This window comes from Colobus angolensis, unplaced genomic scaffold (assembly GCF_000951035.1).
Source record: "Colobus angolensis palliatus isolate OR3802 unplaced genomic scaffold, Cang.pa_1.0 Scaffold51, whole genome shotgun sequence".
NCBI classification, from domain to species: domain Eukaryota; kingdom Metazoa; phylum Chordata; class Mammalia; order Primates; family Cercopithecidae; genus Colobus; species Colobus angolensis.
Window position 1 is genome coordinate 3,535,484 of NW_012118599.1, and position 17,875 is coordinate 3,553,358.

Here is a 17,875-nt window from a genome sequence, read left to right on the forward strand (position 1 = left end):
CTTTGAACACCTGAATTGATTTGGTAAGTTAAGGGAGCCGTGGGAGCAGGGTTTGAGCGGGAGACAGAACAGCATTCTTGAGCAGGAGCCAAAGAATTGATACTAATGCAAAACCTTTCATCAGAAAGTTCCCTTATAGTATCTTGACTCAGATACGTTATCTGTTGAGTTGTCTTAGAGAACTAATCTGAGGTATGATTTCATTCCACTTACTTGTGTGTAATCAAATTCTTCTTTTACACGATGACTGTTAGGTGACCAATTTATGACGTTTGGTTGTCTGTTTTAGTACCTTAACAAGAAATATCCGACATAGGAGAGGAGAAAAGGTTGTCATCAATGTACCAAGTAAGTCTACTGAGAGGTGGTGGGGTGGGAGAGAGACATGTTGAATTGTTGTTTAATCCTGAATTCTAAACCATTTTTATTTTTGTATTTTTATAATACAGTATTTAAGGACAAGAATACACCATCTCCATTTATAGAAACATTTCCTGAGGATGATGAAGCTTCAAGGGCTTCTAAGCCAGATCATATTTACATGGATGCCATGGGATTTGGAATGGGCAATTGCTGTCTTCAGGTATTGTTTCAAACATACAGAGAGGCAAAGTGTTCCATCCATTTCTGTTTTTTAGCTTCTTTATATATGTATGTTTCCTGTTCCAAAAATCACATTTTAATGAGGTTGAAATGGTAGCTGGTATGCCTTTCTGAAAAACAGTGAAATTATATTAGCAAATTCATTGGTAGCTGTCTATGACTAATCGTTCTACAGACTCTGTGGTTGACCACAAAGGTATACACAGTATATATACCTTTATAACTATAATTTCAGTTAACTTAAAATGCAATATATTCTGTCATTGTTTCTCTTCTCTTTTTATATGCCTAGTTTTTACTGCCATCTTGTGACAGGCTAATGAGGTGGCTTCAATATTGTTCCAAACTCTGAAAATGAGCTCTGATGGAAGTATTCCAATGATTTTGTGATCCAAGGGATTTGTGCAAAACTGTCTAGAGGTATAAAAAGAGTAAATAACTTAGCAGCTTGTGTTTGTCTTGCCCCTGAGTGAAGTATACAGGAGCCTGTCTCTGTTTACCCATTAAAAAATTTTCCTGGATCTGTTTGAATTATGGTGCCCCTGGCAGTGAGTGTCCAAGCACGCTCAAGACCGGAATGGAAGAGCATGGAACCTGTCAGGTGGCCACACGCAAGCCTGCAGTTGGGTTTTGGCTCTGTCACTACTCAGGTATTTGGGCAACTCCCTTTACTTCTTTTGGCTCAGGTTTTTTGTCATTTGAAAGAAGGGCTGATATTAAGTCCCCTTCTAGATCTGACTCTAAGCTAATATTTATTTTATTGCCTTAACTAATGGAAGTAAAAGAGAGAGGCTGCTTGTTATTTAATGTCCAAGGAAATTTTATCCAGTTCTGATTACTTCAGCTGATTAAAAACAGCGTCCTTAGAGGCGCGGGGCCGTGCAGAGCCTGGACCCATTAAGACCCTTCTGAGCCCCCAGCATGACTTCTCTCAATGCAGAGGCCCAGAACCCAGCCTTCCTTCACCTCAGACAGCTGCAGCGTGTACACGCATTTCTTGCGCATATATCTCTGGTCTGTTTATTTTCAAAACTAAATATAATCCAAATTGAATGCTAGAATCAGATTTTTCCGTTCTGAATGTATTTAAATAACATGACTGAGGATAATTTCTTTCTGTTTTCTTGACATTTATAGGTAGTATAAAATATGTGACTTCCAAATAAACATAAACCATCACACTTCACGAAAAAAGAGATTTTTCAACTTTTAACTGCATATCTGTTTTCTTATCTTAATTACAAGTATTTCTAAAGAAAACCATTAAGTTCTAAAGCTTACAGTGCATGGTTTTAGAATTGTGTAAGTGCTGTTAGCGTATTGATTGCCTTTTCTTGGTTTAATATTAAACCAGGGTGTTCTGCCAAGGACCGCATAGTTTCTCTGATATAGTTCCAAAGGGATTTCTTTCCACTGAAACACTGTATGTATACCCATAAATGTTTCCTAGTGGTAGATGATCAATATTTTTGTTGCTTGTAGATAGAACTTTTCCATCCAGTGTAAGCTTTGTCATGGGTGTCGGTTAAGTTTTCTTTTTCCCAGTGACATGTACATGTACAGTTTCACTACGCCACTTAAATCATTAGCACAGATAAAGCATTTCATGTGTGGCACATGAAATGAATTTTGCCAGTTCACCGCCAGAATCCCTGCTTTATATCTCTTCAGTGGAACGCTAAAACAACTTCTTTCCCAAGTACACTGATTTGATCTGTACAAATTATATGAATGTATTAAATTATCACGTGTGCCCTGAAGCTGTGTACATCTATTATGTATTATTAGAGAGATGGGGAAAAAAAAGAAACTACTTATTACAGTAAAGCAGAAAAAATAGTTTTAAAGTAGTTTTTTAAGGCTAATGGAAGACTTACTGTATAAAACAAAAAGCATTTTAACCACATTCAAATTCTTGACTGTTTTGGGGCTTTTCAGGAATCACTTAAAAAGCACCAAGTTCACAACCTGGCGCGGTGGCTAATGCCTGTAATCCCAGTACTTTGGGAGGCTGAGGTGGGCAGATCACTTGAGGTCAGGAGTTTAAGACCAGCCTGGCCACCATGGCAAAATCTCGTGTCTACTAAAAATACAAAAATTAGACGTGGTGGCATGTGCCTGTAATCCTAGCTACTAAGGAGTCTGAGGCATGAGAAACGCTTGAACCTGGGAGGCGGAGGTTGCAGTGAGCCAAGATTGTACCACTGCATTCCAACTTGGGGAACAGAGCAAGTCTTTGTCTCCAAAAAAAAAGCACTAAGTTCATGACAGGTTATGAGAGCCCCCCACCCTCCCAAAGTCATGTGACTTCAAATCTGGGTTGTAGATAAAGTTTAGATTAGATGTTTAGGTTTCGAACATATATCTTCCTTAGTTCCTCCCTCCACCCCCAGCCCCACCCCCATCAGCTTCCTGGCAGCATTGTGCACCTCCTTTATATGATGCTTTAAAAGGACACTAGAAGCCCAAATTACTCATGTATTCATAGCATTTTAAGGTATAAGAACTTTTTTTCCTTCCATTAAAGCCATTATCCACAGTGATGTCCTATTTAATTTGATGATTGCATATCAGCCCTAGAGTAAGAAAGCTAATTACTAAAGGTATTTAAAATAACTAAGTCACTTCACTGTTGTATACTTCTGGGGTTGGATTTCCCAGGATTCACCTACGAATTATGTATTGTGTACTAGGCCATCTAAGAGAAGCCAGTTGAAAACCTGGAAAGAAAACCTGCCTCTCATAGTATCTTTTTAAAAACAAAAATGACACACACTAAAATACCTAAGAGTAACACAAAAAAGAGATAAAAAAACTAAGAGAAGCATGTTCAAAATAATTCTTTAGTCAAAATACTTAGGAAACATGTAGTTTTTTGTTTTTTATTTTTCTTTAAATCTCAATGCCTTGTCAGTTGGCCTTTGGGATCCCTGTCTTTCAGGTTTCTCACCATACCTTTGACTTTATGTTTTCCTCTTTAGCACCCTCTTGTTTTTTTTTGTTTTTTTTTTTTCAAGATTCTCGTTTGTTAAGCACTAACCAGGTGTCAGACACTGTCCTGCACACTTGGGATAGAGAATGGGAAGAAAGATCCCCGCCCTTCTGGAGCTTCCACTTCAGCAAATAAGTGCATGAAGACTTTGCGTGCCAGCTCCCATTTCCTCACTGCTCGTGTAATTCATGCCATACGCAAAGTGATTTCCAAGTTCCCACCTCTTTGCAGCAACTCCCCTTGGTTCGGTTATCAGTGACCTAATTGCCAACTCTTATCAATCTTTGTCTGCTTTAACCTTTGAAACACTTATTCTTTGGTGCCCATGACACAGCTTTTCTCCGTGTTGAATTAATTATTATTATTAAACTAGTAATGCCTAGTTAATATAGTCTCCACACTGACATGAAATGCGATTAGAATTGAGCAGGCAAACTTGAGTCCCCAGTAGACGTTGTCTGCTGTGGAAAACAAAGTTGAGATCTAGCTGAAACCACTGGAACTAACAAGTTGAGATTGTAACAGTCAAATACTCACTTAGCTGCTGTTATTTCAAGTCTTCAACACTGAAATTATTTCGTGTTCCAACACTAAATTCAAGCTGTCATTATTGAATAACACGAAAATCAAACTGTCGTTACTGAATAACAACAACAGAGGAGATTAAAACTGTTGCCAACTTGCAGTTATTACTAATGTGCTAACACAAACACATTTGTGTTCCTTGTCTCTTCTACCCTCTTGGAAAAAAAAGCAGGTCTTTTTTTTGTTGTTTTTGGTTTCTGTTGGGTAACAAAGAATTTATGCTCACCAAGTTATATGATCTTTTTCTCTGCCTAACTCTGAAGTGTCCTACCTACCCTCCTTGTGCAGGCTTCCTGGGTGATCTCCCCATCTTCAGGACATTGTCTGAGCCTACTCCCCAGGTATTTCTACAACTCAGATTTTTCTTCTGAGCACCAGCCCTGGAGACCTAGCCACTTAGAGGACCTCTTTTTCTGTCTGTTCTCTTGGCCTCATAAGTCCGTCACGTCATGACACCTCTTTATCTCTAACCTCTGAACACCCAAACCAAAACCTAAGCCATCCCCTACTCTCAGTCTCCCCTTTTGCACCAGTGCCTGCTACTTTGACTTTAGTATCACTCTCCCCCACATCCTTCCTCAGCCTTTTCCTTGACAGGTGCAGTATTTTAACTGCTTCCCTGTCTTTCTAGTCTTGCCCCCTTCCAAGCTCTTCACCATACTGCCACCAGTGAAGTTTGAAAACAATAGTTGTCCAGGTGCGGTGGCTCACGCCTGTAATGCCAGCACTTTGGGAGGCCGAGGCGAGCGGATCACGAGGTCAGGAGATCGAGACCAACCTGGCTAACACGGTGAAATCCCGTCTTTACTAAATATACAAAAACAAAATTAGCCGGGCGTGGTGGTGGGCACATGTAGCCCCAGCTACTCGGGAGGCTGAGGTGGAAGAATGGCGTGAACCCAGGAGGCAGAGCTTGCAGTGAGCCGAGATTCCACTGCACTCCACTGCACTCCAGCCTGGGCGACAGAGTGAGACTCCATCTCAAAAAAAAAAAAAAAAAAAGGAAAGAAAGAAAAGAAAAGGGAAGGGAAGGAAAGCGAAAGGAAGGGAAAGGAAACAATAGTTAACAGGTCCAGATCCCTTTTGCATCCCTCACTAACTGAAGGGATAGGAAGGCAACAAGCCAGTAGAAGAGAAAATGCTTTGCTAAAGGTCATTGTATGTCTGTGTCTTATTTTTCTTTTTTGACTACTTAATCTTATTTCACTTAGGACTTTGGTTATTTATATTAGTTGCCTACAGGCAGTGGAACATAATTAAATACCATTTTCTAGTTAACTTCACCTAAGACAACTTTTAAACAAAACTCTTGCATTAAATGTTGCCATTAATGAAGCATTGTTAACTTGCCCCTCTCTCCCCAGCACCTTCCTTATCTGATTTCACTGCTTGGGGAGCATGCTAATGATTCCTTGGTGTTAATAACTTTGCAATTCTTAAACAGGTGACATTCCAAGCCTGCAGTATATCTGAGGCCAGATACCTTTATGATCAGTTGGCTACTATCTGTCCAATTGTTGTAAGTATACCTCTTATTTTAAATACTACTTCGTAGGAAATAAGATAGCATATGCAGAATTTACTGATGGTGTGCTATTTAAGTCTAGTTAAGACCTCAGTCAGAGATGGACTAATATAAGTAGTATGCAGGTTTAGGTATAATGAACTGAGAGTCTACACCGTAGAAGTTTACTGTTGCTAGTACAACACTGATTTGTTAAACGTCAAGTTTGAATGTGGCCATTTTCCCTCTCCCATACTTCATGTCCTCACGTTAGAGAGAGGATGATTTAAGTGAATCAAACCCAAGGAACTGGATTCTTCCTGGTATATTTCACTGTAAGATAAGCACAGGTACATGTGGTGGAGCTCTGTATGGGTTGCATAAATTGATTATTTTTTATCAGAAATATAACTGCATGGAGCTTGTTTTAGCATGTAAGTGACACTTTGAATTTGCAGCTGACTTTTCTTTGTTTTTAGATGGCTTTGAGTGCTGCATCTCCCTTTTACCGAGGCTATGTGTCGGACATCGATTGTCGCTGGGGAGTGATTTCTGCATCTGTGGATGATAGAACTCGGGAGGAGAGAGGACTGGAGGTGGGAATTATTGTTTCTTAATAGCCCTTTTAAATCAAGCAGGTAAAAATGGATCTTTTGTAACTACTTGCAATTTCAGGATGTCTCCCTGAAATTTTTATCTGAAGTGAGGAAAAAGATTTGGTCTAGGTGAGGAGTTAATTTTTATCATATGTTGATGTCTGTATTTGTTTTAGCTTCATTTAAAATTAGTAGTGCCATTTTTCTATATTTTGGAAGTACTGATGGCTGTTTTTACCAAAAGGCTTTTTGGTGCCACATGAGTGTTTTGTATATGGTGCTTTCTGCTGTGGAAAGTATATTTGTGTCAGAGATTCTTTTTTCATGTAAAAGGTTAGGCATTGACTAATAAGGGTGAGATGGCACCTCTTGTTTGCATGTTGAACTGTAAAGTAACCCTTGCACCTCTCCAGCAAGGGGTGTGCCTCAGAACCACCCATGGAAATCTTTAAAAATAGACACCGAGACCCTATCCTAGACCTACTAAATAAGAATCTCTAGGATGGGACCTGAACAGGGTGTTTTAAAGGAGTCCTCGTAAGTGTTTTTGATATTCTTAACCAGGGCTATACTACTGCTGCTCTGGTCTTCATGTAATTGTTCATAAATTGTTGAACATGCTTTCTAAGTAGAAATAAACTTTAAAGGATAAATTATTTTGATAGGTTTATCTTACATTATAGACTTATTTATTTATTTGCTTTTAACCTTAGCATTTATTTTCCCTAGCTTAATAAAAATGAAAGTGATCTACTTTTAAAAGAAAAAAGTATATTTAAATCATACTAGAAAAAAAGGGTATTTAAATTACCTTCAGATTTTAAAAAATATAATTTTCCTTAATACTTTTTAGGGCTCACTAACTTTTTTTCTGTATCTTATGTTGAGGTTTTTATATAATTATCATATATAAAAATATATTATTTTCAACTCATTTTATATAGCATATTCATTTATATATATATTTTTAATCTTTAGCCATTGAAGAACAGTAACTATAGGATCAGTAAATCCCGATATGACTCAATAGACAGCTATTTATCTAAGTGTGGTGAGAAATATAATGACATCGACTTGACGATAGATAAAGAGATCTACGAACAGCTGTTGCAGGAAGGTGGGTTCCCACTGCATCTTTCTGGGTTTATTGTACGCCTTTAGTTCTTCAAAGCTCTTATACACTTTTTTGCTGACTCCTGGTCTGGTTTCTATTTTTAGTGTGAAGTCTTTAACTTTCCTTATGAGGCTGCTTGTTCCTAAAGTTTCAGGTTCCAAATACTTGTGAGATCTTCTCGACTTTTAGCAAAAGGAGCTTACTTTGGAGGTCTGTGTGTAGGTACACACCAGTGCCCCAGCAGGCATTGTGTAAGTAGTGAATAAAACGCTGACATTTCTGCAGTGTCCGCAGGATAAAATACTGGGCGAGGTGAGGATACTAACCAAACCAGCTATTTCAAGCTTCTAGACACCCTTTCTTCAAACTTCCTGAGCTATCCTGTCATCTTTCTGGACTAAGAGGAAGTGGTATCTCCTGCTTTGCAGTGAGTTCCCATATGATCTCTCTTTGCAGGCATTGATCATCTCCTGGCCCAGCATGTTGCTCATCTCTTTATTAGAGACCCACTGACACTGTTTGAAGAGAAAATACACCTGGATGATGCTAATGAGTCTGACCATTTTGAGGTATCTCCTCAGTTTTGTTTTTATTTATTTATTTATTGACTTCTGAGAGTCTAGAATCCTCTGTTTTATATGCATTTCACTTCACAAACCAACATGGGGAGGCAGTTTTCTGTACCTGTGAAGAATACAAAAGAAATTTCGTAACTTTCATTTACCCAGTGCAGAAAAGAACTTGAACAAAAGAAAAATTGGTTTCAAGTACTCTTATTTTACGATTCTTACTGTTTATCTCACTTATTATATTTTTTTGTTGTTGTTCAGTATTTTCTTATTTGCCTAGTGGTGAAAAATTCATACACTACACAAAAAATAACCTCATCAGTTATTTCAGTGCTTCAGACATACCACCTTTTTTTTTTTTTTTTTGTAGATAGGCTTCTCGTAGGCTTATTTCTGTGTCATGCTATATGTAGACATTAACATATATACCTTTTGAAATACCACTTATATCCCCTATCTTTCCCCCACCAAACTCACAAAAGATATAAATCCTTCCAGTCTTGCCATCAGATCCCAAGATGGTTAGGGCCAAGAAAGAACTCTCTCTCCATGTCTTGAGAAACAGCTACCCTTCTTAGGCTCTGGGGTCATTGAAGCAGCAGCATTCCCAGGAGAGGAGGAAGAAAGGAAACAACTGTTGTGTGACAGGGTTCTCAGATGAAAGTGTCCAGTGTCACCTGGAATGGCAGGCTGCCTCCTAAAACTCTCAGGGATGAAGGTGGGGGCCCCGTGGCTCTTCAGCTGCTGCCCCCTAGGTGGGAGGTAGGGAGTAGGAGCTGGGTGGGATTAAGCTTGCAGGGATAGGGCCTCTAGCTTTTGTTAAACACTTGCTGTTTTGTTTTCCTGAAAGAGCACACTCCAAGAAAATCTTAAATTGTACCTTTTTGTCTTTGTCAGTTGAAGAAATTTGGTATGGACAGTGAGCAGTCTTCTTTCCTAATTAAATATCAGATCATCTTAATATTTTCCTGGATGTATGAAAAGTTGGTTTTCTTCTGTGCTTTTGTATCATAGAATATTCAGTCCACAAATTGGCAGACAATGAGATTTAAGCCCCCTCCTCCAAACTCAGACATTGGATGGAGAGTAGAATTTCGACCCATGGAGGTAAGACACATGCATCAGCAAGAACTGATTCAAAAGTACTCTTTCGCCAGCTGTTCATCACCCTTCTGATGGTGCTATCAGAAGGCTCTTAAATATAAAATAAAAATTAAGTGTGTGCATAGTAACAAGTCAGTCCAAGTTATGGAGGGTTGATTTCTGAGAATAGATGTGGGCAAAGGGCTTCCAGACCCAGATGGGGAATTAGGAGATGGCTTGGGAATGACATGATCTAAGGAGGGGCCTGGGTCAGGGAAGAGCACGTTTGTGGAGTTGGTTCGTAACTTCTCTGAGCTTCTGCTTGTCTAGGTGCAATTAACAGACTTTGAGAACTCTGCCTATGTGGTGTTTGTGGTACTGCTCACCAGAGTGATCCTTTCCTACAAATTGGATTTTCTCATTCCACTGTCAAAGGTAAGGATATGTTTCTTTATGGTGATGGGTATAGATCTATCTGTAGATATATTTATTTATATATGCTGTTTTTTTACAACCTGATTTCATTTGGAATTGTTTACCCTTTGCAACAAAATGTTTCTCCATCAGCCCTATTCTTTATTTTCTTTTAAACCTAAGCTTAATTTCTAGACGCTTTCCATTCAAGATGATTGATGGTTCTAGAAGTAGTCCCACACATTGATTTTATCCACTACAAAATCCCAGGTTGATTACAATGTTAAAATTAGGATGGGGAGGGAAAGTGTAAATGCTGGAATGCCGGGAAAAGTATTCTCAGTAGAACTGAACTTGAGATGTTTCTGAAGAATTTGGATGGGATTGGACTGTCAGAAAAACAAATTGGAGTTCATCAGCCCCCCAAAAGACCAAAACCAAGCTTTGTGGGAGCGGTTTGCCAGCAGAACAACTCCAGGTGATGAGGGAGCAGAGCTGTGGGTCGTGGGGCAGTAGCTGAGGAGGTGAAGGCCTTTGGTTTCTGGGCCAGGGTTCCTCTTGGCAGAGAGTGGCTGGACAAAACTGCTAAACAGAGAGGGCCCTGCCACAGGAGCTCCTGGTTGAGGGTTTTAGGGCCAGAGAATGGAGGAGTAGGGCAGTCCTGTCACAGCAAACATGGAAGCAGGAATGAAACTGCTTAGCTCCAGCATCTGCCCCTAGGGCATCTCCTTCCTCCATAAGGAGTTTGCCAGAATGTGCCCATCCCCACACCCTCTGAAGGAAGTCAGGCTGTCAGCCCATCCCTGCCTGCTCCTCACACCCAGACCAAAGATCACTCATAGAACTCTGTGGGCCCACATTGCCCTCATGCCTACCTACTGGGGAGACCAAATCCATCTAAGAGAGATTACATGTAAGCTACAGGTCTAAGCCTTTGCTTATAAATAAGAGTAGATGCCTGGAAGGCAACAGAAAATTGAGAACAATTAACAGCCTTAAAGAGAAGGGCCCAACTGGTCCTGCAAGGGTATGCTCTGTTCAGTGAAACTTAGTTACTTCAAGGAAGTAAGCTGGGCCCAGCACATACCTATAATCTCTGCTCCTTAGGAGGCTGAGGCAGGAGGATGGCTTGAATCCAGGAATTCCAGTGCAGCCCTGACAACATTGCCAGATCCCATCTCTTGAAAAAAAAGATAAGAAACTAGAAAGAATTATTATTATTATTTTTAATTTTTAAGAGACAGGGTCTCACTGTGTTGCTCAGGCTGGTCTCGAACTCCTGGGCTGAAATGATCCTCCTGCTGCCAAGCCTTCTAGGTAGCTGGAATTAACGACACAAACCACCATGCTCAGCTTTGGAAAGAGTTCTTAAAGGAATTCTAATTAGTGGCCTCAGACAAATTCCACAGAGGTTCAGTCACATCCATAAAACAAGCATTATAGATGGTGCTTATTTAATGGTGAGTATTCTCACCAGTAGAGGAGATGTTGTTGAATATCCAAGGTAGTGATTTAGAAGATCAAATTAAGATTAATCCCAGCAGGATGGTGCAGAAATGGAAATTATGAAAAACCCGAAGCCTGGAAAACTCTAGGAAATTCGATGTTTATGTAATAATTTAGAAGAGGAGAATAGTTTATATAGAAAAAATATAAAATACAATAATCAAGGAAACAATAGAATTTTTCCTTAGTAAGTCTCCCTGAAGGATGAGACAAATACTTAACTCAAATGTAGGCATTTATTAATTTCAAAGAGAAAATTAACTGTCTGGACAAGAGAAAAAATTAGGAGACCTGCCAAGGGGGAAAAAATCAACTGATACTACTTCTCATTTGCAACATTAAATGCTGGATGGAAAGAAGTTTTCTGAATCTCAAGAAGTAAAGAATTAGCAACCACAGAATTATCTTCTCATCCAAATTATTCTTTAAATTTCGGGTGATTCTAACAAACCTGAATGGATCAAGTTAGGGCTAAAAGTGTGCCAGAAGTCTTATCTAGTGTCTCAGTTTGTTTGGGCTGCTGTAACAAAAATACCTTACACTGGGTGGTTTATAAACAACGGGAATGTATTGCTCACAGTTATGGAGGCTGGGAAGTCCACGATCAAGTCACCAAGGCACCGGCAGTGTCAGTGTCTGGTGAGAGCTTTTGCTGTCTGGTTCATACATGGTGCCTTCTTGCTGTGTTCTTACATGGTGGAAGGGGCTAACTAGCTCTTCAGGTGTCTCTGTCATGAGAGCACTACTCCCATTTATGAGGGTAGAGCCTTCATGACATCCCAAAGGAGGTCCTCCCAATCACACCCCAAAGGCCCTACCTTCTAATACTGTCACAATGGGCATTAGGCATCAGTGTATGAATTTGAGGGAACACAAACATTCAAACCATGGCACCTAGTAAGGGGATATGGAAGGAGATGAATGGCAGATACTCATTAGTGCTTGACACTTAGAGAGTTATAATTTCAAAACTAACTCTTTAAAAGTAAGGAAAACTATTAATAGTATAGAAACAGGATTTATTACTCCTAAACTTGCTGGCTAAAAGGGTGGTAAAATGAACCAGGAATACATTTCAGTGCCACAAAATTGGGTGTGGGGCCAGGGGAGTGAAGAAACAATAGCCCACAGAACATAAAACGGTGAAAATGAAATGAAAACAAATTTGAATAGACTAAACTCTATCCTATTAAACAGCTAAACCAGATAATATAAAATAGCAACAACACAGTTTGCACAAGATACACCTAGAACAAGGACAGATGCCGAGAAGAACTGCATAGTGACTTTTTGGAGTGATAGCAGGAATGGCAAAGCAATATCAGGCAAAATGTGAGGTAGAAATTATTAAATGGGATAGAGAAAGTAGTTTTATATATTCTTCCAAGAAGATGTGAAAGCTGTGGTCCTTTTTGTACCATGAAATGTAACATGAAAAGAATTTAGTGTGATGGGTAATAATGTGGCTTTGATGTGAGAACTAAATGCATAAATCCCTGGTACTACTTAGTAGGCTTTTAACCTGGACAAGTTACTTATTCTCAGTGCCTCAGTTTCCCACATGTATCCCAGAGGGGGATAAGTAGGCTGTTGTAAGCCTGTGTGAGATTAATGAGGTAAACCACTTAGCAGAGTACCTTGCCTGTTACCTAGTAACTGACAGGCCATATAATCAAAGGATGGGAAGGGCCATGGGGGAGTTAAATGGCACGGTTAATAAGCTTGGTTGTATGGCCTGTATTACATATCTCGTACCACATCTTTTTTCAGATGCCATGAGTAAGACTTACAAAAAATAAAGAAAATCTTCACGTCTCAAAAGTAGACACAATAGAGCATGCGTTCCCACTAAAACTAAAGAGATATTCTGGAGAAATTTAACATTGGAAATTAAAAATGTCTTTCCTAGTAGATTTTAGATTCGCCAAAACTAGAATTACAGATTGTGTAGGAAAGTGAAAGACAGTAGGTTGCTGGCAGAGCTGGTGTGTAAGGAAAAATTATGTCTTAAAACAAAGATTTTGAATCTAAGTAGTTGAGAATCTAAAGAACAAAATAAAATATACTTTGAAAGGAAGTCATAAAAGCAGAAATTAGAAGTGGTCATTATCAACCTTTTTCAAGACTAAGGAAAAAAGAAACAAATATAGTAATGAAAGCAGATGTTCACAGCCATGGTGGAATTTATACTATTTATTTGAGTGTGCTCCTAGAGTATCTAGATTGTTCAGAAGGTCCTGTGTGTCTCTTCAAAAATGAAACCATAACAGTCGCACTCCCCGCATAATGAATATGGGAGGAGAGTTGGTAATCAAGAGAGCTTATGTACCATCTGTCCCACATCAGCCTAACTGGTCACTGTTGTATATACTGAGGTCCCACATAAGATTTCATTATAGAAAATAAGGGATTACTACTAAAAAGTTTTTAAAATTCTGCTTTGAGAGTCTTAAAAAGTCATTGGAGATGTAGAGAATTCACAAATGAAACAGTTTTCGGTTTCATGAGTGAGTCTACATGTCCAGAGCCACCAGGTGGGCAAAAAGCAGTGATCTTCTGCCCTTCGGAGGGCTGTAACCTTATTCCAGATACGACAACCTATGAACTGTCTTTGCCTTTCCTCGCTATAGTGGGGAGGCAAAACCCCAATGGCGAGGCAGCAGGGGAAGAGCATTCAACTTAGAAGAACCTGGTTATAGGCCAGGCGCGGTGGCTCACGCCTGTAATCCCAGCATTTTGGGAGGCCGAAGCGTGCAGATCACTTGAGGTCAGGAGTTCGAGACCAGCCCCATCTCTGCTAAAAATACAAAAAAAATTAGCCGGGTGTGGTGGTGCAGGCCTGTAATCCCAGCTACTTGGGAGGCTGAGGCACGAAGAATCACTTGAACCCAGGAGACAGAGGTTGGGGTGAGCTGAGATCACACCACTGCACTCCAGCCTGGGCAACAGAGCGAGACTCCATCTCAAAAAAACAGAAGAAGAAGAACTGGGTTCTAGTCCTGCCTTCTGCCTTCATTACCCTGGGACTCCTGGTGGGACACTGCTATGTAAATGGAACCAGCCACCTGCCCTCCCAACACTGTATATCTATTGCAAGCCTCAGTCACAGAGGTGCTTTGAAATACAGACATTCCACGTGAATATAAGTTTTGGGTTTTACGTTTCTCTTAAAATTCCCTGATTAGTTAAAAAAATCACATACCAATCTATGATTGAGTGACACAGTCCTCACGTAAATAAAAAGCCTGTTCCTCCCACTGGGAAGCATTTGAGCAGAACGTAGAATCCCTAAGGGAGTGAGTCCTCATTGCAAAAGTGAGGAAGGCGCTGCAACCTGTATGTCCGATCAAGACTATTTTGACTTAGTCGTGATTCTTTTTCTCCCTTAGGTCGATGAGAACATGAAGGCAGCACAGAAACGAGATGCTGTCTTGCAGGGAATGTTTTATTTCAGGAAAGATATTTGCAAAGGTATTACATTGTCTTAGATTTCTAACGTCAGCTTATGCTGCTGCAAGCTGCTAAAGCTCCCCTGACCCTCTTCTCCGACAGGTGGCAACGCAGTGGTGGATGGTTGTGGCAAGGCCCAGAACAGCACAGAGCTTGCTGCAGAGGAGTACACCCTCATGAGCATAGACACCATCATCAATGGGAAGGTAGGAGGGTGGCCCTGTACAGTACGCCTCGCTGTGCACATCTGCCGGCAGGGAGTTCATAACGTGTCCTGCTTCTTGTAGGAAGGTGTATTCCCTGGACTGATCCCAATTCTGAACTCTTACCTTGAAAACATGGAAGTGGATGTGGACACCAGATGTAGTATTCTGAACTACCTAAAGCTAATTAAGAAGAGAGCATCTGGTATGGTATCTACTTTTCTTAATCTCATAATGTAGACAGAACGGTACAATCTTAGAATGTTCAGTTTCTATAAGTCTTTTAAAATAATGCCGTATTTAATTCATGCACACTGTTTCACATTTTCATATCTCTGCAATTGTATTCACCTTTTAATCTTTGACACGTCATTTAGATCAGCAGTGCTTTTTTTCTTATCAGTTCAGAAAATAGGGGTGCATCTTCAAATCACTGGCATCTCAGATGATGAAATGGTATCTGGATTGTTTACTTACCATTTACGTCCAACTGTGTTGATTGTACATCATCATGCGCTCTTTTACAGGACTAAGGGACTCTGTAAGTTAAATAAGCTGAACTGTTCTTCAGCCTGCATTTGTACATACAGTGAGGCTCCTGAGAATCCCCTTTCTTTATTAGCTTAAAGGTTACATTTACAGTGCCTAACACGGTATTTGGCACAAGGGAGCTGTCAGCTGTTAATAAAGTGACAGCAATAATGGTAATGGCATCTGTATTTAACTTGAGGCTTCTGTACACTTTCTGGAGTCACAAAGGATAGCTGTAGAACCCCACCTCACCCCTCAAATGGTATACTGCCAATTCCCCTCTTCATCCACTCTACTTAACTGTCCTTCATTCTCTCCACCTCTTTGATCAAAGATCGCTCAAGGGACCCTACAGTCCTCTGAGGCAGTCTCGGCATTTGTAGTCCTAGCCCTGTGGCCAAACGGGAGGACACATGCTCTTGTACACGTGTGCTGGCTCCTGTCCCTTAAGAGCTAGCAGTGTCGGCATATGGGGGGCCTCTAACAGGTACCATAGAAACTGGATGTATGTGTTCTCATTGCCTGCCCGCAACCTAGAATTCCTGCCCAGGGGGACTTCTTCAAACGCTAAGAAAGATGTTCCCACCGCCTGCCATGCGGCTACACTAAAAGGACACAGTGATTTCTCTCCAGAATTGCGTTTATGTTGACCACTAAATATCAACTTATTAAAAAAAAACTTCTGTGGTTTTAATTTTTTTTTTCGCTTCCCCGCCCCACAGGAGAACTAATGACAGTTGCCAGATGGATGAGGGAGTTTATCGCAAACCATCCAGACTACAAGCAAGACAGTGTCATAACTGATGAAATGAATTATAGCCTTATTTTGAAGTGTAACCAAATTGCAAATGAATTATGTGAATGCCCAGAGTTACTTGGATCAGCATTTAGGAAAGTAAAATATGGTGGAAGTAAAACTGACTCATCCAACTAGACGTTCTGCAGAAAGAAAAATGCGTTACTGTTTTATTGACGAACTGACGGCAGTACCATGCCTCTCAGCCCATGTGTATGATATGAAGACCAAATGATAGAACTGTACTGGGCCAGTGAACCAGAAATTGATTAAGGCTTTCTTTGGTAGGTAAATCTAGAGTTTATACAGTGTCCATGTACATAGTAAAGTATTTTTGATTAACAATGTATTTTAATAACATATCTAAAGTCATCGTGAACTGGCTTGTACATTTTAAAATTCTTACTTTGGAGCAACTACTGTCTAAGCAGTTTTGTAAATGTAATGTACTGGTAATTGTACAATACTTGCATTCCAGAGTTAAAATGTTTACTGTAAATTTTTGTTCTTTTAAAGACTACCTGGGACCTGATTTGTTGAAATTTTTCTCTTTAAAAACACTTTCATTAATTTTCCTTTGTCATTTCCTTTGTTGTGTATATTAAATCACTTGAATCCACTGAAGTGCTTCAAGGGTAATCTTGGGTTTCTAGCACCTTATCTATGATGTCTCTTTTGCAATTGGAATAGTTAACCACTTGGTCACCTTGCCCCAAGCTTTCCCCTCTGAATAAATACCCATTGAACTCTGATGGCTGTTATCAAAGGAACTTTTCTTTGTTTAAATTTGCTGATGCAGGAATTAAGTTTAAACACAACTCTGTGGGAAGAAAAGAGATTATTACCCAGAATTCACATGTAGTGATTATTAAGGACATTTTTTTTTTTAATTAAAAAAGTTGGCAGCGGGGGTGGGGGATGGCAATCATTTTTCTTCCTATACATACAAAGGATACTGTCAAAAATGGCATTAGTTCTTCTGTTGTGGCCTGTTATTCTGATTGCTGCTGTATACAGTTTTGTTACTCTTTAGTTTTTAGTTAAGCATATTGATAGGCTTTGCTCTAAAAGCCATTCACTCCAGATTTTACCTGGGGAATATTCTACATACTGCTTACTTTCTCTGTAAAACTCATCAATAAATCATGAAAGGCACTGAGTTCTGTAAATCAGGACCCTAAATGTTTAATTGTAAATAAGTTTCAGATAATTGTTACAGCTTTGCGTTGACGTTTTGTTGGTTTTTTTTCAATTAGTTAAGTTTTAACTGCTTCTAAAATAACTCTGTATTGTAGATTATGCAGACCTTTACAGGCATAAATATTTAAACTGTAATATGCTAACTTGAAGAGATTGCAATAAAGCTGCTTCAGCTACCCGTTTATGTTTAAATACTAGGGTTTGTTCTATATTTTATACACGCACTTTGGATGATTAAAGAATGCCTGGTTTTCGTTGCAATTTGCTTGTGTAAATCAGGTTGTTAAAAAGGCAGATAAATTAAAATGTTTGTGGTATGAGGAAATAAAAGAATGGAATTAGCATTCATTCAGAAACCTTTGAATGTGTGTGAGTTCCACAGCTCAACAAATAGTGGGAGAGTTTGGTTTTTGTAATTAACCCAAATACCGTGAAATCATTTTTTCATCATTGTGACCTCAGACGTTTCTAGAAAGAAGCATAGTGATGAAGACAAACAGATGCCTTATCTCCGCTAGTAGCTATCAACCCCTGTGGGGAGACAGAACTTGAAGTGTGACTGAATTGACTGCTGGGCCACTGAAAGATTTTTTTTTTTTTTCCCACTCCTAACTGCTATTGTGCTGGGTCAGTGGGGACATGGTGAATGAATGTTGAGTAACCTGGGTGCTGTGTGCACACTGCAATCTAAGCAGGAGATACTTAGACTGTGAGTCAGCAAGTCCTACA

General features: G+C 39.7%; 1 protein-coding gene across 2 annotated transcripts in view; it reads left to right on the forward strand.

Annotated features, from left to right (window-relative positions):
- Positions 1–17,502, forward strand: part of GCLC (glutamate-cysteine ligase, catalytic subunit) — a 47,066-nt gene extending 29,564 nt beyond the window's left edge. For both annotated transcript variants that reach the window (XM_011960204.1, XM_011960205.1), the window contains 12 exons: positions 290–348; positions 450–583; positions 5,625–5,699; positions 6,164–6,280; positions 7,259–7,397; positions 7,851–7,963; positions 8,978–9,070; positions 9,377–9,481; positions 14,356–14,437; positions 14,519–14,622; positions 14,704–14,824; positions 15,873–17,502. In XM_011960204.1, coding sequence (XP_011815594.1) covers positions 290–348; positions 450–583; positions 5,625–5,699; positions 6,164–6,280; positions 7,259–7,397; positions 7,851–7,963; positions 8,978–9,070; positions 9,377–9,481; positions 14,356–14,437; positions 14,519–14,622; positions 14,704–14,824; positions 15,873–16,084 — 1,354 coding nt within the window. In that variant the 3' untranslated portion in view covers positions 16,085–17,502. The remainder of the gene's footprint in view (positions 1–289; positions 349–449; positions 584–5,624; positions 5,700–6,163; positions 6,281–7,258; positions 7,398–7,850; positions 7,964–8,977; positions 9,071–9,376; positions 9,482–14,355; positions 14,438–14,518; positions 14,623–14,703; positions 14,825–15,872) is intronic.
- The last annotated feature ends 373 nt before the right edge of the window (positions 17,503–17,875 follow it).